At 51.5% G+C, this 20,174-nt stretch overlaps 1 protein-coding gene across 2 annotated transcripts in view; it reads left to right on the plus strand.

The window, feature by feature from the left end:
• The window catches only part of BCORL1 (BCL6 corepressor like 1), a gene marked incomplete at its 3' end in the record, with an annotated part of 40,041 nt that extends 21,915 nt beyond the window's left edge, over positions 1-18,126 (plus strand). Inside the window, exons 8-13 of one of the 2 annotated variants that reach the window (XM_082864494.1) lie at positions 3,081-3,302; positions 5,412-5,578; positions 6,394-6,539; positions 13,194-13,271; positions 14,342-14,495; positions 17,844-18,126. In XM_082864494.1, coding sequence (XP_082720620.1) covers positions 3,081-3,302; positions 5,412-5,578; positions 6,394-6,539; positions 13,194-13,271; positions 14,342-14,495; positions 17,844-18,126 — 1,050 coding nt within the window. The remainder of the gene's footprint in view (positions 1-3,080; positions 3,303-5,411; positions 5,579-6,393; positions 6,540-13,193; positions 13,272-14,341; positions 14,496-17,843) is intronic. The other variant, XM_082864495.1, reaches the window with a different exon arrangement.
• Positions 18,127-20,174: the final 2,048 nt, after the last annotated feature.

The raw sequence follows: 20,174 nt of genomic DNA on the forward strand, positions 1-20,174 counted from the left end.
GAGGGTGCTTGGGGGAAGAAAGGAGGCAACGGATGTGAAGGGCTTTGAGAACAGTAAAGTGCTCTCTCTGAGGCTGGTGTACATGCTCGAGCTTCAGGCCGAGGTAAGAATGAGGGGACAGAGGCTCGGAGAGGCAAGGTAGCAGTGCCAGTTCCCTGGGACCCCCAGAGGGGGCCTAGGAAGGAGAGGGGAAGTCTGGTCTGTGCCGGGTGCTCTGCTTGCATGATTGCTCTTAATTCCCACAGTAGCTGTCCTCATTCTATTGTGAGGAAACTGAGGCTTGGGGAGGTTAGGGGACTTGTTCGAGGTTACTCGGTGACCCGAGTGAGAGACTTGGGGTGTGAGGCCGGCCTGGCTGCCCCTGGCGCACGCCCCCCACTCTTTGCCTATGTCTCCACCCTGTGGATGGGTGGCTTCTGTCTATCCGGGAGACACTGGGGGAGGGGGCAGCTGGGCAGGGAGACACTGCAACCCTGAGCAGCTCTGGCGCAAGCTGGGCGTCCCCCTCCCCTGCTCTTCCCCACACGCTCAGATGACCCCGTCCCACGCAAAGGTGACCAGCCGCCTCGCGTTCAGCAGCACGCGCTGATGCCTCTGCCTGGTTATGCTGCCTGGCGGTGTGCCCACCGAAGTGTTCTCCCAGAGAGGTTTTCTCCCTTCACAGGGCCTCCCTTTCTCCCTCCCACCTTTCTTTCTCTCCTAGTCGCCACCACCTGCTCCAGTTGCCCCCATGGCACAGTGCTTTGTATTGGGAAGCAAGGTGGTGGGAGGGCGGGGGACGCACCTGCAACACTAAAGCTGGGGTATCGGCCAAAGGCTTCTTCCCGCAGGGGCTCCGAGCCAGGGAGGAAGGGGGGAGGGGGAGGTGGTCCCCATTTGCTGTTGCTCCTCTCCCAGGCAGCCTCCCTTGTCTCTGGCAGCTCTGGCGCCTAGAAGGAGAGTCACCCTTTGGCTCCTGGCTTGGCTTAGCAAAAACCTGGGCACTTTACCCAGCATCCTCCAGTATCACCATAATGCACCTCTATCCTCCCGGCAATAAAGCAGCATTCTACACTCATAGCCGGTGCCTTCCTGCCAGCTGTCGTACCTCTCTGCCCTTCTGGGATGTGGACGTATAGCCGCTCTTGTCTTGGGATTTACCAGAGGAAACAAATGCCCTGGGACCTTGTCTTTTCCCTGCTGCCATTCCTTTCCTGGCTTCGTGTCTTTCTAGGCAACTCTTCTGGCTGCCCAGGGCTCTATATATAGCTGCCTTGGATCAAGTCAACAAATGCTTATTGCAGTGATGTGCCCAACCCCGAGTTAAGTGCTGTAAGGAACAAAAGGGAAGACGAAAATGTGAACCCTGACCCCGGGGAGCTTCAAACGTAGCAGGGGAGGCCAGACTTGTCCGTGAGACAACCAGAGGAAATTGACAGTCAGACATAAGGCATTGGATTATGTGATTCAGACTAGGTGTTCTGGGTGTTGCAGAGAAAGAGGGCAGTGGGGACCAGAGTGTTGTAGAATGTTGTAGAAGACACAGGATTTAAGTGAGACTTTGATGCTCTGAGGGACTTGGGGAAGTGTGATGTATTAGTTATCTGTTGCAGTGCAACAAACTACCCTAAGATTTAGCAGCTTAGCCCAACAGTAAACATGTATTATCTCGTACACTTTCTGGGGGTCAGGAATTCAGGAGCAGCTTCGCTGTGTCTGGTTTGGGGTCTCCCATGCCTGAAGTTGCGGTCATGGTGTCAGCCAGGGCTCCATTCATCTGAAGGCTTGACTGGGGCTGGAGGATCTGCTTCTAGAGTGGCTCCCTCACATGGTGGCAAGTTGATGCTTGTTGTTGGCAGGAGGCCTCCTTTGCTTGCCCCGTGGGCCTCTCTAAAGGGATGCTTGAGTGTCCTCATGACTTGGCAGCTGGCTTCCTCCAGAACGAGTGATCCAAAAGAGAGCAAAGCAGAAGCAACATTGTCTTTTAGGACCTAGCCTTGGAAGTCACACACCGTCCTCTCTGCCTTCTCCTGTTGGCTACACAGATCAGTCCTCTCCAGTGCAGAAGGGGGCTACACAAGAGCATGAATTTCAGGAGGTGGGGATCATCAGGGACCATCTTAAAGTCTGATGAGGGTACATTCTTGTCCTCGGGCCCCCCAATGATTCATACTCTTCCACATGCAAGTCATACCCTCCTCTCCCAAGGCCCCCCCCAAAGTCTTGTCCACTTATGGTATCAACTCCAGGTTTCGAATCTCATCATCTAACTTAGGTCCAGGTGCAGATGAGGCGCCTTGGGTCTGGTTCCTCTAGTACAGCTCCTCGAACACAGTTCCTCCCCATCTGAAGTCCCCTCCCTTCATCTGAAAGAGACAAGTTACCTGCCCCTATAGACTCACTAAACAATGCTGGGCCAGGCATGGGAACTTTCTCTAGACATTCGAGTTCAAGATGGGAGGATAAAGGAGACATGCAGGGGTCATTCATGAGGAAAGGACACTAACGTTTTGTGAGCACCCACCTTGTGCATTGTTCTGGAGCTGCTCTAGTTCATTATCTCAAAGACCCCGCAAGGGAAAAAGTGAGGCTCCGAGAGGTTGGGTCTTGCCCCAGGTCTTGTATCTAGTGGCTGGCAGAGGCAGGATTCAAAAGCCGGTCTGTCTGCTTCGTGGGCTTGATCGCTTTCCACCAGCCCAGCGGGGTGTGAGTGTGATCGGGGACACAGTGTGATGAGAGGTGGGAAAAGCCTGGTGAGGGCTGGATGTGGGGGAAAGGTTTTTGCAACACGAGTGAAGGCTTCCACAGCCGTGCCTCTTTAGTCAAAGCTAGCTGTCTCCACTTCTCTTTACTCTGAGAGTTGGCTCCCACTTATTTATCGAGATGACTTGTAAAAACCGCAATAAACGGGGACCGAGGCAGGTAAAGACGGCATGCAGAGTGCTTGAGAGAGGCTGGGATGTCTCCTCAACCTGTGCTTTCCAATCCCATCATTATTCCTTGGTTTCTGGGGTTGAGGACTTGAGCCCCTTAGCATCTGCTCACCAGGTAGAAATGAGTGAGGACCTGTGCTGATCTAGGACTGCGTCTCTGCTTTCCAGGGCAAAGGGCGTTGGAGCCAGCAGAAGACACGATCTCCCAAATCTCCCACCCTAGCGAAACCCACAGAGCCATGCACGCCCTCTAAGTCCCGAAGTGCTGGCCCAGAGGAGGCCTCCGAGTCACCCGCAGCCCGGCAGATCCCCCCAGAGGCTCGTCGGCTCATAGTGAACAAAAATGCTGGCGAGACCCTCCTGCAGCGGGCGGCCCGTCTTGGCTATAAGGTAAGGAGCACCCCCCAGCCACAGGATGCCATTGCCCGAGCATCTGTGGAGAAGCTTCTCCCCATTGGCTCTTCTGTGGCCTGGGCAAGGCTTGGTTTGGGGCTTGAGCCCAGGCTGGCCTCCTCCTACTGTGCAGACGGCCTCTGGGGCCGCCTTGACCCTGGCGTGGTGTGTGGGAATGCAAACCCTTTTGAAAGGCAATTTAGGATGAACAGAATTGAAATGGTAACACAGTATCATCCAGTACATTCCTAGGCCAGAAATGGGATTTGGGGGTTTTTATGTCGTCTTGAATTTCCCTGTGCCATGGCTCCCCCACTCAGAGAGGGACAGGGGTGATCATCGCTCACTCTTTACATCCCTCTCCAGCTTCCCCTCGTTTTGGCTTCTGGTAGTGGGGGAGTCAGGAGTACATTGGAGGGGCAGAGATGAGCTCACCCCACCTCATGCTACTTCCCTATGGATCGAAAAGAAATGAGGAAAGGAAGCTGGTGTTTATTTTGTCGTGTTGAGTTCTCATTACGTCATGTCCTTTCATCTTCACCGTAAGCCTATGGCAGTAGGTTTTATTAACCCCATTTTATAGGTGAGAAGATCAGGGGTTAGCACTGTTAAGTGATACATCCACAATCACTCAGCTACTACGTACATGTGAGTCTGAATTCACACCAAAGTCTTTTTGATTCCCAAATGCCAGGGTAGGGGTAGAAGCCTGACTCATTTGCCATCATGCAGTTACCTGGTTGGACATTTTTGTTGATATGAGCTCCTCGACCATGTGCCTTTGCCCGCCACACCAATTATTTCCCCAGGATTTGCTCTGAAGGGTGGAGCTGCTGGGCTTCAGAGTAGGCCCTCTTTTCTTTTAAGGCTTCCGACACCCATAACTGACTCATTTAAAGACAGCTGCACTCCCAGCCAGCCTGGTTGGCATGGGAGAGCCGCTTTGACACTGTCTTACTGGCAAACCACGTATCTGTCTCGAGCACCTCGTGTGGGGGCCTGGGTAGCTGCCAAGGGAGATCGAAAGAAAAAATGATGACCAACGCTTGCCCTTTAAGTGAACTTCTTTTACCTGGGGCCAAACCAGCCAACAGGAAACCACAGGCCAACCAATCAGGATGGGGCAAGAGCAAGTTGGACAGCCTGTCATGGGAGGGAGGGAGGGAGGAGTAGTCTGAGGCCTGGAGGAAGAGGCAACATCTGCACTGATGAGGAGGGTAGGGGGCCTTGTGGTCCCCTGGGTAGAGGCAGCGGGCACACACAGGCTCACGCGCTCGCTAGCTCTAGCCGGCCAGCCAGTGAGCTAGCTGTCAGTCAGGACGGCTGAGTCCCATCTCACCAGGGCCTGGGGGAGCTGATGAGACGCCCCTGGTAGCTGCTGTCAGCCTCTTCCCCTCAGAAGAGGGGCTGCCTCTCCCCTCCCCGTCAGCGTATTCACCAGCTTCATCCTAGACTAGCTAGGCAGCTTCTAGGCCTGGAGTCCCGCTTCTGGTCCTGTCGTCTCAGCCCAGGGAAGCTAATCACTACTATGGATGAGTGACCTTACTGGCTTATCCTTGGAACAGTCTTGATTTGAGGGGAGGCCTGGAATTGACTGCCCAGGGATAAACATCCAGCGATAGTACTTAAAACAATTAAAACCAGCATCCAGGGATAGTACTTAAACCAATTCTTTCTTCCTTGTTCTCAAATTACTGCCAGGGGCTGTGCTTGCCAGCACATGTCTCATTTCTTTGGTCTGGGGCTGTCTCGAAAAGCCCCAGACTACAGAAAGAGTGCTCAGACACTTGAGGCCTGAGGGTTTAAGCTCTGGGTGGGCAGGTGAGCCTCTCTGAGGGCCTCAGCCAGCAAACCACACCCAGACGAGTGTTCTCGGTCATTAGAACTGCCTCCCCGTGGCTGAGGACACGGCCCGAAGTTGAGCCGCTGGCGACGGCACCTCAGGACTGATTTTGTTGGCAAAAGATTTTGAGATTTGCCTGTCAGTCTCTGGACTAAAGAGCAGGTTCTGAGACTCTTTGGACAGTTGGAGAGCTTCAGACCTAACTAGGGTGATTTCCAGAGTTTGGCCTCTGTTTGCTCACGGAGCTCTCCCTGTTCCCACAGGACGTTGTTCTCTACTGCCTCCAGAAAGACAGTGAAGATGTGAATCACCGTGACAACGCTGGCTACACGGCCCTGCACGAGGCCTGCTCCCGGGGCTGGACTGACATCCTGAACATCCTGCTGGAGCACGGTGCCAACGTAAACTGCAGCGCGCAGGACGGCACGAGGCAAGAAGGCTGCTCCCCTTACCCCCCGCCGCCCCCCCCAACTCCCCGCTCAGCCCCTCCCTCAAGAGAACCTGCCCCAGTTCGGACCGGTTTAGGGCAAGGCTGGATGAGTTCCTGCTGGCCAGCCCACGTTGGTCACTGAGGGGAGGCTGGTGTTGTCTAGGGATCATCCTGTGCACCTGTCTCAGGCAGAATCTCGGGCTTTAGGAATTGGGAGGTTGACCTTAGGGTAACATCCCAGATTTGATTCTTGAGTTGATCTCTGTATACTTAAAAAAAAAAAAAAAAAGAGACACCTGCCATTGTCTTAAAGAAATTGCACCCATTCTCCTGTGCTCTATTCGAGGGCCTACTTCCTGAGTGAAACTGACACAAGTTGCGTACCGAGTGGGGGGACTTGGGTCAGAGGATGTAGGCTCCGCTTGGCCACCGGCCTGGTGTGTGGAGCAGCCCTGCTCATCCCTGCTCTGGGGCAATCATCTGGGTTTTTCCATTCATATCCCCCAGCATCTGCTCTAAGTTTATCCTCAGTCAGGGACCTGTTCTGTCCTGAGCTCCAGAGCTAACAGCGGAGCTCCGTTGTGCCACAGGGACTGTCCCGTCATGGTGGGGGAAAGATAAGAGAGAGAAATGGGAGGGAGGAGAAAGGTAGGGATAGAGGACAGTGCAGGCCAGCAAGTGGTTCCCCTGCCCTAAGTCTTACCCACGTTACACTGGGGTCAGCTCAGTTTGCTTTCCCTGATGAGGTGGCCTGAGGCCTAGACACCCAGGTTCCCACTTGGGCCCTGCTGTTCTCACCCTGTATCACCTCGCAGGCCAGTTCATGATGCGGTGGTCAACGACAACCTGGAAACCATCTGGCTCTTGCTGTCCTACGGGGCTGACCCCACGCTGGCCACCTACTCGGGACAGACGGCCATGAAGCTGGCCAGTAGTGACACCATGAAGCGCTTTCTGAGCGGTGAGTACGGCCCAGACTCAAAACCTCGTTCCTGGGGCTGGCCTCTGATCCCTGAGCTCCCAAGATGCCCTTCATCTTCCTCCATCTCAAGCACCTCCTATGAGGGGTGTTAGCCCTCTTCACGGGCTTTCCTTCTGGTGGCTCAGAAATCTCTGTGAACTTTAAAAAGTCAGAAGGTCGCTTCCTCTTGTCCCTGTGCTTTGAGCGTCCACGTCACACGCATCCTCTTCAGGGCCCTGGTAGCCCGCGGGGACCCATTTCCCCGTTTGGTATGTGGGGAGGCCTCCCTGTGGGACAGCAGCCCCACTAGTAGATTTAGTTGGGGGCAAAATGTGTGGACTTGTGCTTTGAATGGTATGTCGGTTGCAAAGAAGTGACACTTAACATTTTGCTTTTGTTTTTGCACTTTGTATTTTCTCCCTGTTGGTGGTCAAAGTCCAACCCTTGGGACCCCTCCGATACTTTATTCCTGACACTCTGTGGTAACTGTGATGTTCCCTCTGCATCCTCCTGTTCCTTTCTCTTCCTCCCTCACCTGCCCCCTCTGGAAAAGTAGTGTTAAGGCCCATGGCAAGGGCCACAAGCCAACTTGCCTTTATTTTCTTATTAGCGGATGACAGCTGTTTGTCTGCAGTTAGATAGCTCTGCCGAGTTGGGCAGCAGGGAGGAGGGAAGGAGGGAAGTCTAGCTTGGGCATGCTCAGTGGGAATCTCCTCAGACTTGACCTCCGAATGAAGGAACCCCGCCTCCTTCGTGACATCACAGCTTGGCCCTTGCGCTAGCAGTGACTTCTTCAGGCTGCCTGAGCGGCACTTGGTCGGATGGAGCAGCTGGGAGTTGTGTCGCTGATCCTCCTCGGAGGCTTCAGTGTTTGTGGGTCAAGGATTTGCCCGAGGCTGCTCCCTCTCTCCTGGGCTGTGGCCTCAGCCCCGAACTCTCCCCCCATGCCCCCACGCCCCCCCCCCCCACGCCTCCCCCAGTACAGTCCTGGGCTCCCAATCAGGGGCTCATTTGTTTATTGAACAAAGGTTAACTAGGTGGCTGATGATGGAGGAAGAAACAAAGGAACCTGAGCTAAAGGTCCCCATGGAAGGAGGACTAGGTGGGAATTGCCTTCTAGGTACTAATGAAAGCTGGAGGGGGAGCGATAGGAGGCCGCTGAGGGAGCCCTTGACTCCTGCTCGGCCAGCCCCCAGCCAGTCCGCAGCCAGACCAACTCATCCCTGTGGGCCCCCCACTGTGTGCAGGCCTCCCGCCCCCAGCAGGACCCAGCCTCTCTGGCTGGAGCAGGACTGCCTCTTCCCTCTGCCGGCTCTGGGGTCCCAGGCCCCTGTCTGTGAGGGGTGGAGCCCCTTGGGGATGCTCCTTCAGGCATTTGTTCTGGGCCACTGAGGACTCTTGTTCACTTTAGCTGGACCATCACCGGGGCTCGGGGCAAGCCACCTTCTGTGGCCTCTTCCTGCATCCCACGCACCGCACGCACTCTCCTCCACGCGCACGCATGTTGTCTGCACTCCACACAATTCCCAGGAAAAGCTGCCACACGGGACCATCCAGAGCATCTCAACACGATAAAAGCACTGCACGAAGCTCTCCTTTGATCAGCAGGTCTCATCTAGGGGTGTCTTTGGGCTAGAGACTGCCCTCCTGAGGGCTTGGGGCCCTCTGGGTCCAAATAAAGCTGTCTCTGACCACAGTTGTAAGCAAAGTCTTTTCTTCCCGGACCCCTTCTCCAAAATCCCCAAGGAGTTTGAATGTTGAAACCATTTTAAGTAGTTACAAAATTAGAAATAAACACGTTTTTCTCTCTTCTTCTCATGTCTGTTAACTAATCCCAACTACTAGAAAGCCTTTTGATGCCTCCTTAAACTAACTTGAATGCTAGTCTGTGTTGCAGACACAAGAAAAGACTTTTCTTAATTCTGGCACTTCCTAGCCTGTCCAGGCTGAGCACCTTCATTCAAATTTTGACATTGTTTCTCAACTTTATGGGCATGGAGCTATAACTTCATAGTGGGAGCCAGGAGCTGAAAGGAGTGTTAAAACTGGGCCACCTCTTTTCCATGCAAATACTGAGTGCCGATTGAAGACAGAGCTCTGATTGGCTGTTAGGGAAAGTGCTCAATCTGGCTAGGACCTTGGCAGCCGGGGGAGGCAGGCACCGGGAGGAGGGACTTGAGGCCAAAGGCTGTTTTGGGGGGGATGAGAAGTATTACTCAGGGCCTTTTTTAAAAAAAAAAAAAATAAATTTATTTATTTATTTCTGGCTGCGTTGGGTCTTCGTTGCTGCGCGCGGGCTTTCTCTAGTTGCGGCGAGCAGGGGCTACTCTTTGCTGCGGTGCGCGGGCTTCTCATTGTGGTGGCTTCTCTTGTTGCAGAGCACGGGCTCTAGGCGCACGGGCTTAGCTGCTCCGCGGCATGTGGGATCTTCCAGGACCAGGGCTCGAACTCGTGTCCCCTGCATTGGCAGGCGGATTCTTAACCAGTGCACAACCAGGGAAGTCCCCCCCCCACCGCCTTTTTTTTTTAATTGAGAAACTCACCTAACAGGACCATTTTGAAGTGAACAATTCAGTGGCATTTTGTACATTCACGATGTTGTGCAACCATCACCAGGAGCTTTTTGATTCCTTGAACCGGGTATTTCTCTTTTTTCATCTCCATCGCTCTCCCCTGCCCCAAATCTCAAGGAACCACTGGGTAGAGTGGCTGCAGGAAGCACCACGAGGTTGAGGGTTAGGGAGGCCCCTACACCTAGATGCCTCCGTGTGGACTTCCGGGTTTCTTTTTACCTTGCCTGTCTGGCCGACGTAGTTAAGAAGCTTTTTGCTTTTCATCCCCAAGCATTTGCCTGACCAAATTCTCCATAGATTAATTGTCTTCTTCCTCCCCTAGTGGAGATCCCACTGGGCAGCAAATGAAGGCGAGTCCCTGTAGGGTGTAAAGGGCGGAAACGGCGAGCCAGAGAGATTCTCAGGGTTGTGCCCCATGTAGAGCATCCTCATTTTGTACAAGTCCCCTGTTCTGGAAAAGTCTGGGAATCAAATCCTCTTTTAAATATAAAGGGATGATATCCTGTAGTGAATTCTTCTGTAAAGCAGAAGACGCTGGTAATTCGTGTGCGTTGAAAATGTGGACTTTCCTACATTGGCTTGGCCTAACGGTGTCTGGAGGTCAGACAGTGAACCTTTTCTCTCTCGTCCTTGGGCTCGGAACACCAAGCCATCCAAACCTTCTGAGAGGCCTTTGGAAGACCTCCTCCTTGGGCCAGATTACAGGCAGGCATGTGACTGATTTCCCTTTGACCCTTTGAAGAAAAGAATAATATCCAACCTACCCAAGGGAAAACAGGCTCGTTTTTCGTCCTCTGTCAGAAAGAATGTGGGAGCTGGGGGGAATTGTTGCAGTTTGGGTTGGGGCATTGGAGGAAGTATCAGGACTGCTTTTCCTTCCACTGATGAAAGGGTTAGCCATTTACCACTTGAGGTCACTGAATCACAGGTTTTTGTTTTTCCTGCCATATGACCCCATGTCGAAGACTGCTTGTTTTTTGTTTTTCTCTCCTTTCATGTCCCTCAGCTGGTGACTTGGTTGGAGGAGATGGGGAGGGGTACGATGGGACCCTGGGACATAGAGAAACTCTGATTGCCAGGGTCACGGCTCACATTGAGTACTTTAAAAAAATTTTTTTTATCAAGGCAAAATTCACATAACATAAAAATAACCATTTAAAAGTGAACAATTCAGTGGCGTTTAGTGTGTTCACAGTGTTGTACGACCACTACCTCTATCGAGCTCCAAAACATTTTCATCCCCCCAAAATGAAGCCCCATACCCATTAAGCAGTTGCTCTCTACTACCACGCCACCCCCCAGCCCCCTGGTAGCCACCTGTCTACTTTGTCTCTGTGGATTTGCCCATTCTGGACATTTCATATAAATGGGATCATACAGTATGGGGCCTTTCGAGTCTTACTTCTTTCACGTAGCGTCATGTTTTCAAGGTCTGTCCACGTAGTGGCATGTTTTTAAGGCTGAATGATATCCACTCGTATGGATAGATCACATTTTCTCTTATCCATTCATCAGCTGACGGACATTTGGGTTGTGGCCACCTTTCGGCAATTGTGCCTAGTGCTGCTGTGAACACGCGTGAACAAGTATTTGTTTGATTCAGTATTTGTTTTCAGTTATTTGGAGTATATACCTAGGAGCGGGATTGCTGGGCTGAGGGTTCTTTTTGAAGGCAAGGAAAGCGGAAAGAACTGAAAGTTAAGGGGAAGGCAAGGGAGAATCAGGGAAAAGGAGTCACTCCTCATCCTGATTGTATGAGAAGACGTGTGAGGAAACGTGCCTCAAAGCTGCCCCGTCAAGCAGACCTTGATGGTTCCTCTTGTATGCCACTCGTGGGCCTGTTCCGACTTTGGCATCTTTGCCTGTGCCAGTTAACTTTGGGCTGTCTCAAAAAGGCAAATTCACCTGCAAATGACAAAGATCTGTCGCCAGCGAGGAAAATTAGAGGAGTGTGCCAGGGTCTCTGAAGGCAGCTCCAAGAGAAGAGCCCCAGGAATGTGGTGAGCGAGGGCTGCTCTGATGGAGTCCTCGTGTGACCTGTGTGGGGGACAGCAGTCACTTGAATGCATATGTTCCGGACCCAGGCTGAGTAAGCACATGACTTTAGAGTCTCGCCTTATAGTAATTTCTGCCCCGCCGCCCACTTTTTTCCCCATGTGTTTATTATGCTCTTACTGTGTGCCAGGCACCTGGGCTTTGGTACCAGGGAGACAGTGATGAACAGGACAGACATGGGCCCTGCCTTTAGGGAACTTACGATCTCATTCCTTTATCTTCCGGGACACCTAGCACAGGGCTAGGCACAGAATAGACACCTACTTGACAGAGGCCTTTGGAAGGAATTACTTCTAACTCCCAGATGGCACACGGTACAGAAGAGGAAATAAGCTGGCAGCCGTGGCCTCAGAGTTTTTTTCATAGAATGCACAAGAGATCTAATGTACATGACGATAGGTTTTCCCCTCCAGCTGCTCAGCCATTACTTGAATGCTTCTCTCGGACTGCCTTTTCCTCTCGGAAGAAACCCTTCATCTCCTAGAAGGTTGCTAAAAAACGATTTCTTTCAGTAGCTCACAACAACTGATGGGCATTTTTGCTGATAGAACGTGTGACCCAAAGGGAAGGTATATTGGACCGCGGCGGTGCCTTCCATCCGGGAAGCTTAGCTCTGCTCCTTTAAGAGTGGCTGCCAGCTTCCTCCTGGGATTTGGTTTTCAGGGGGCACCCTCACCTCACCTGTGCCCTTTGGACTCTCTCCTATTCTGTTGCCCAGGTGTCACAGCTAAATCAGCTTGTCAACTGTACTACGTGGCATATTGGCAACCACTGGGCCATGTGCCCACAGATGACACAGTTGAATTTGTCATGGAAACCTGCTTTTTGTCCACGTGGGGCTGAGAGGTGAAACAATTCACCTAGATGATGCTTAGCTAGGGAACAGGGAGGCTAAGGGGTGACCTGATGTCTGTTCTCAGATCAAGTAAGCAAAGGGTTTAAAATGGGGTTTTTTTGGAGAATTTGGTGGTCCAGTGGTTAGGACTTGGTGCTTTCACTGCCAGGACCTGAGTTCAATCCCTGGTCAGGAACTAAGATCCCGCAAGCCATGTGGTGCAGCCAAAACAAAACACACTGAGTCCTAACCCCTTAGCCTCCTTTTTTCCTAGTTTCATCCATGTTATAGTGTGTAACAGCACTTCATTCCTCCTAATGGAGGATTGGATAATATTCCATAGTGTTTATCCACATTTTTTTTTATCCCTTCATCAGCTGAATGACATTTGGGTTGTTTCCACTTTTTGGAGATTGTGAATAGAGCTGCTGTGGGACATTCACGTATGAGTTTTTATTTGAATACCTGTTTTTTAAATTCTTTTGGGTATATACCTAGGAGTGGAAGCAATAGGTTTTCATGAGGATAAACTTGGCCATTCCCCTCCCTACCATGTTTTCAAAGACGAAACAGAAGGAATTATGCTTCCTTATCTTACTTTGAATTGGCAAGATCGCGATTGGATATATGAACATTGTGACCAACAGGGAATTGAAATCCTGGGATAGGTCTAGGATTCTGCTTGCAGAGTAATTCCCTACATCATTTGAAGCAGGGGTCGCAGGCCTAAATGCCTTCAGGCTGATCGTGTTAGAGAGCAGAGCAGGCTGGGTGGGGCCTGCTGAATTGGAGAACGCACATGTCGCCTCTCCCTCCAGCCAACTGTTGACATGTAGGAATGTGGATGCAGTGTTGCCAGATCTCCTGATTTTTTTTTTTCAAGAAAAGTTGGAAATCCGAATTTTTAAGTGAAATTTCCCAATTTTAAAATGTTAGAAGTTAATTAAATTATAGGGGTTTAAAACACTGGGCCAAAACCTAGACAGTAAGCGGGCTAGAGCTGGTTGTTGGCTGCTGGTTTGTAACCTCTGATGGATAGCAGGAAGCGGATTTCTCTTGGGTCGCTCCCAGCCCCTCTTATGGTCCTTCCTTTCCATCTCCCATTCTCCTAACCCCATATGGATATACTTTGCTTCTAGGTTCCTTCTCTAGCCTACCTCCTTTTCTCACTTCCCTCTCTTCTTTCATCAGATCACCTCTCGGATCTTCAGGGCCGGGCAGAGGGTGATCCTGGCGTTTCCTGGGACTTTTACAGCAGTTCTGTGTTGGGTAAGCTTTAAGTGGGATTCTTCCCACCCTTGTCTATGGCTCAGAGGTTTGGGATCTGCTTTGGGTTTCACTGATTCTTCTCAAAGCCAGGAATGACCTAATGGAGGTAGCCCTTCTTCACCCGTTAGTAGCTTACAGGCCCTTTCAGCCCACACTCTAGCCCATGCCTCCCCCAGACTCAGAACTTGTTGGCCAAAACCAGGAGATGCCATTGATTTGGAGAAAGCCATCCATCATTAGCCCTCTACCACTCCCCACCCTGGGTACTTGAAAAATTCTCTCTTTTCCAAGTCCCTTTCTCCTCCGTTGCTTTGTCCTAACCCTGCCAGAAGCGCCTATGTGCGTCGTCACCTCTTCTGGTATTGCTCACACTCCAGAGGGACCCAGCCCCTCATCCGGCAGCTACCATTCCCTCCCTACCCTGCCCCCAAGATGCACACAGGGTTTCTGAGATGATAGCTGCTGTCTCCCAAGCCCTTAGCCTTCTGGCCCGAGCTTTCCTTTGTTGGAAGAGCAGTGAGCCTTTATCTGTGGCCGTCATCCGGCATTCACCCATTGGACCAGGGGCTGCAGATCGAGGGAGGCGCCCGCTACTAAGCTTGGGGGAAGTTGGACCAGGAGAGGCAGGCCACACCCGAACACACGGCTGGGGAAGGGAACAGGCTGAGCCCCCTCCGGGCTTCTGGGGACGCCAGCAGGCAGTCTGGTGGCTTGGGAAAGCTGCAGTTTGAAGGGCAGGTGTTTTCCCTTGCCTTCAACTGCCGATGACATCTTCAGGCTTCTGTCTCCAACAGTTGGGCAGTGAATCCTTCACACCACCTTGCTTTTTTCCGGTTGAAAGGTGGAGGAGTATAAGGAATCGCTGGCCACAAAGTACTACCTCCCGGGGCTAGAACTTTCACATGCCCTCCCAAGGCTGTGAGCCATGACATCAGAGACACTTGGCCCTGACTGGGGATCTGGTTCGTCTGATCACCCACCGCCACACCTCTTTATCTTGTTGGAGCATTTCTTTTCTTTGGTCTTATGCATGTAGCTAAGTCCTAATTCCCTGTATGATGTCTTTACAGAGGAAAAAGATGGGTTTGCCTGTGACCTCCTCCATAATCCTCCTGGGAGCTCCGATCAAGAAGGAGATGATGTGGATGGGGATGATTTTATGTTTGAGCTCTCAGACAAGCCTCTTCTCCCTTGCTACAACCTCCAGGTGTCAGTGTCCCGCGGGTGAGTGTGTGAGAGATCTATGAGGACCAAGCACTAGCACCCCGGGCCAGGGCCCGCCTCCCTGAGAATGCTGGAGTTCTCCAGGAGGAAGCTGAGACCTGGAGAACAAGTGCTAGAGCATAGGAAAGATAATATATGACCAAGTCCAGCCTGACTTTCCAGCCCAGATTAGATATGTTCAGAATAGCTCTAGGTACATTGACTATGTGTGTTTTGCAAAACCAAAATCTCGATTCACTCTCTGAAGGATTTTTGCCCTGTTCCTGGGTGTAAGAGATGATCTGGGAGATATTTGGGCTGGTGAACTATTAGAATCTCTGGAACATTTTTGTGGTTTCTGGGGACAGCCAGACAGAATATTTGAAATTGAGATTCTTGGAAAAGCCGGGACATATGGTTGCCATAGCTATGGGGCCACCGGGGTCCTTAAGTAATCCACAGGCTGGTTTCTCATTGCCTTAATGTTGGCGAGATGATGGCGTGGCTGCTGTCCTCTCAGATTACCGTGCATATTATAACGAGGATCACCCGTTTTCAGAGACTAGGATATACTTGATACTTAGCGTTAGACTGAACCCAGTTTAACCTTTATTTGATGATTCAGAAGGGAGTTCAGCAGCCTGCAGGGCCATGGCTGAACCGGTTAGGAGGATGCAGGATACACTGTCCTTTCGTTCTTGGCCTCCATCATTAAGTGTCCTCTTCTTGGTGTCTTCACGTATTTCAAATACCTTTGCAGACACTTTTAAGGATACTTTTTCTTTGATACCTATTTTTAAAATATCAGACCCTATGTTTTTTTAAATGAAAGCACATGAAGTGCACATGATAGACGGGGAGGAGGGGGCAATGGATTAGGAACCCTCTGAGGGAGCCCCTCAGTTGATGACTCTAACCACTAGACCACAGTTTCTTTGCATCCCTTCCCCCCTGGCCTGATAAGAATAAAAATAGCCTCTATGATGACACTAGTAGGGATCAAGTTTCACGGGCTTTTGGTCCTTATTCTTCTGGGCATAAGCTGATCCCTGAGGGCGGGGCTGGGCCTCTGGGATATAGTATTGCACAGTTAATTAATTCCTCCAAAGTATTCAGCACCTCCTTCTCTGAAACAGGATCTTGGGCCCCAGGCAGTAAAAGGACCGGGGTAGTGTGCTTTAGGTGCGGACAGAACACGGGGCAACCGAGGGCCGCGCACCACTCAGCAAGCTGGGCGGCAGGCAGGTTTTCCGTTGAGAGCTTGGTACCAGCAGAGCTGGTTTTCCTGATGTTACATCCTCCAGCGCCACTTCTGAATCTGCCCTTCCACACGGCTACAGCGCGATGTGAATGAACATTTATGTTCTTAAAGAAATGTGTGTGTGTGTGTGTGTGTGTGTGTGTGTGTGTGTGTGTGTGTGTGTAGAATGATGACTCCACGGCCCTGTGGCTTTCAGAAGTGCCTTCTGACTCATCAAAGCAAGACTGAATTGTGATCACCAATGTTAATGTTCTGAGGGGGTTTTTCCTCCATTCTTGGAAAGCGATGTCCAAGTGTCTGGCATCTGTAGTCCCTTTCCCTTAACCCAGAACCCCCCCTTCCCTGATTGTGTGAGATGACAGAGGTTATTGTCATTTGTAAGAAATGCTGCATTTCAGGGATGAGGACTGTGGGTCTGGGTAGAAGTTTTAGGTGCTATACAGAACATTCAATTCCAGAAACATGTCTTAAGCAGTTGTACCAGGTCAAACCCTGAGGGCTAGCATATAGCTCTGGCCTTCAAAGAATCTCCAGTCTGATAGAGGACACAGACAAGTATACCATTAACTCTAATAAAAGACCGAGTTCCTAAGCAGATTTACTATTGTAAAAAACTCAAACAGTTCAGAAGGGTGTCAAGTGAAAAATAAAAGTTCCAGTCCACCCCAAGTCCCCATTTCTGTGCCACAGAGAGAACCACAGTTTACATTTCTTGTATATTCTTTCTGAAATGGGCTCTGTTACAGGTATTATAATAAGGGTACAAGCCAAGTGCCATGAGACTGTGGTAGATGGGATGAGCAACCGGTTACATCGGGGGAAGGCTTCACGGCTGACAGGGAGTCTGCACTGGGCCAGGGAGGAGAGGAGGATGGAGGGTGTGGTACGAGCAAAGGCACTGAGACATTCAAGTTCAGAAAACAGGGCTAGTCCTTCCTCAAATGGCTGGTATTTGGTGGGATGAGGATACAGTGTGCAGTGTGTGTGTGTGTGTGTGTGTGTGTGTGTGTGTGTGTGTGTGTGAGTGTGAGAGAGAGAGAGAGAGAAAGGGAGAGAGAAAGAGAGGGAGATTGGGTGGAGACAGGGCTGAAGGGGTCGAATGGGGTCGTGTTTGAATGAGGTCTTGCATGATAATCATGCTAAAGAGTTTGAAGGGTTTTTTGCTGGAGATACTGGGGATCCATTGAAAGTGGTTTAGGGAGTGAGTGAAAAGGTCCGATATTCTTTTTAGGAAACGAAGAATAACAGAGGACCCAGTGAGGGTGGGTGGGGGGTGGCTCTTGGCAGAGCGAAACCAGTTAGGAGGCTGATGCAATATAGTCCAGGCTAAAAGTGGTAAAGGCTGGAAGTGGGACAGTGGAATGGCGAATGGCGAGGAGGGACAGCCCTGGAAACAGGGACCACTGACATGGGGATGCAGCGTTTCCTCGTGGTTTAGTCAAAGCAAGCGTTTGGCCCGGGCCAGCCTAGCAGCCCCCCTCCTGACTGCCCCCAGGCTGTCGCCCAGTCGGGTGTGCTCAGCAAAGTCAGACTGGCTGTAGCTGTAACGTGAGCTCCGGCCCTGCAGAAATGATGGTGCTCCGCTGGAGAAAAAACTTGTCTAATGCATTCCAGAGCCAAAGAGAAATGCCTTTTGGATTACCCGCAGTTTAGGCCTTTCTCCACGGCTCCCCCTCTGCCGGGGAAGATCTTGGAGAACAAGGAGGCAGGGGAAGCAGGAGTGAGAACAGGAAAGGGAAACCAGACAGGCTGGCAGGGATCGCTGGGGGCAGAACTGGTCCCAGCAGATGGTAAATTCCAGGTCACGGTGCGGGTAAGGCCTGGGGATGCCTGCTCAGAGTTTTAGGTTCTGGAAGGCCCATTTCCCTCCCGCTCCCCGTTTTTGGAAGAGGTCACCACTCATGGGTTGAGTGCTCGCCATTTAGCTGAAAGCTGGGCCTGCCAATGTAGGGGACAGGAGAAAATATTTACCTCCGCTACACTCATGGGGTCTGTGGCTTAGTGGAGGGTGGCCAGACCGGCAGCCCTCCCACCTGCTCCCAGCACCCCACCCCCGCCGCCCCGTCCCCTTGGCCCCCTCCCCTAACTCCCATTCTTGCCTTTTCTAGGCCCTGCAACTGGTTTCTCTTTACCGACGTCCTGAAGAGGCTGAAGCTTTCCTCGAGGATCTTTCAGGCTCGGTTCCCGCACTTTGAAATCGCCACCTTGCCCAAGGCCGAGTTCTACCGGCAGGTGGCCTCCAGTCAGCTGCTGACCCCCACCGAGTGGCCTGGAGGCATGGACGCCACCTCCGCCCCAGGCTCCTCTGAGACTGTGGAGCTGGTGCGGTACGAGGCGGAGCTGCTTCGGCTCCTAGGGTCCGAGGTGGAGTTCCAGCCTTGGAACAGTTGACCGGGAAAACAGCCCCTCCCTTTTCTTCTTTCTCCTCCCAAGTTCACCCTTCCCCCACCTCCCATGTCTTTCCCCCACCGAGCACCAGACTGCAGAAAGAGGCAATAATACGGACCAACAAGAAGCCGCCTTATCAATGCCAGCATTAGTGACTGGATTGTTTTTTTGTTTTTTTTAATTTGGTTACAGTTAGTTCTCATCTCCCTGTCATCGTCATTGTTGTCGTGGTTGGTGACGGGGGTGGAAAGTTGAACTCCACGTCTGAGGACAAGAGGTCCCAGGGGTGGTGGGAGGTGGCGCCAGGGTCCCTTGGACTGGCCTCCTTGTGTGTGACCAAGACCAAACCTGGGCCCTGGGTGGCCACGGCCTGTCCGGAGGAGAAAAGAGAAAAGCCCAAATCTCTGAGCGCCCCCTCTGTTCCCCTGTGTTCTTTTGTCTTCCATAGTATTTATTTTATTAGTATTTAATTTGTATTGTTTCATTGGTTTCTGATAAGTCTGTATCACTGTGACGATTTGAGACAACTTGTTGTATTGAGGGACTTTCTTCACCTCCTTTCTTTGTCTTTCTCGATTAAGCTCTGAAGCTGTTCCCTCCCTCCGAAAAAGTTACTCCCAGGGTTTTTTCCACCACTGGGGAGGGGCGGGGAGGGGTGCGGGGGCCGCTGGCCTGTGACTAATGATGGTGGCTGGTGCTGGCCCAGGTCTGGGGGGTGGGGGGTGAATCCTGAGTCTTTGGTGCTCACCCCTCCCCCAGTTTTTCCCGTTTCACCCTCCTGCCCTTTGCAGCAGCCCTGCTGTCTCGAGATTAGTGTTTACTGGGGAGGGGAGGATTATGGGAGTAAGGGGTTAATGAGTGACTCTTATGGAGGAGAGTTGAGAATGGGTCTGAAGGATAAGGTAGCCCCCTCCTTGCTGTCCTCACTGCCCTCCTCAGAGTGCACAGTATGGGTTTGTTCCTGCAGCTTTCCCCCCTGCGCCCCCGGCCTCCCTGGATACTGAGCCTCTCGGCTCCCCACCCTTGTCCCCATCTCTCCCCCTTGCCTGACTCAGAGCACCCCTTTCCTCTCTCTTCTCTCTCTCCTCCCTCATTCTCCCTCTGCCCCCAACCTGTTCTCCTTTGGAATCTGCAGAGGGCTCTGGGATTGCCTGCCAGATGTTGAACCCAGGCCTCAGCTATTTCCTAAGATGAGGGCAGGAGACTGGTCTCCTGCCGGCCTCCACTCCTGCCTGGGGACCTGGGGCTGAGTGTGCGGCCCTAGCAGGCTTCCCTTCCAGCGCTGGGTTTGTTCGTGGAGAGAGGGGGAGGTGCTTGGGCTGCTTCTCTGTCCCGGCCCCCTCTGTGGCGTTGTCTTTCCCACTCTTGTTCTTATTTTTCTATCGATTGCTATTTTTCCGAACAATCCTTGTAGAGAGTGTGTGCCATCCAAAGGCGGGAGGGCCTCCCTACGGCCAGCTCTGGTTGGAGATGGTACAGTTTTATTGTACAGGTGCTAAAACAACAACAACAAAAGAAGAAAATGGAAAAAAAAAAGGACAAAAAAAAGGCAAAAAAAAAAAAAAGCCAGTTTGAGGATGGGACAATCTGTTCTCTGGAGACTCCTGACCCTTGCAGGAGCATTGGTGGTTATTTTCTTTGTATTGTGTTTGTTCTTTGTCCCCAGGGGGAAGTTCTAGGCCCCCTTCTGTAGGACTGCTCCCCGCCCCCACCATACTGCCCAGCTGGTTTTGAACAGTTGTTCTCCCTTTCTAAAAAAAAAAATATATGTGTATATATATATATATATATATATATATATATATATATATATATATATATATATATATATATATATAAAGATGAGGGGTTTTTTGGGGTTTTAACTTTTTGGTTCTGTTGGGGGTCATGGTATTGTGTGGTTTATTTTATGTTTGCCTTTACTTTTTTGCATTTGGGTGTGTATTCTGGCTGCCCTTTATGTTTAATTTTAAGCAACTGGCTGTGGAGTCAAAAACACTTGCATACTGAAAAACCTGTGTCAGGGCTTCTGTCTCCTGTCTTCTCTCCTC

This window comes from Leucopleurus acutus (genome assembly GCF_964270905.1).
Source record: "Leucopleurus acutus genome assembly, chromosome: X".
Lineage (NCBI taxonomy): Eukaryota > Metazoa > Chordata > Mammalia > Artiodactyla > Delphinidae > Leucopleurus > Leucopleurus acutus.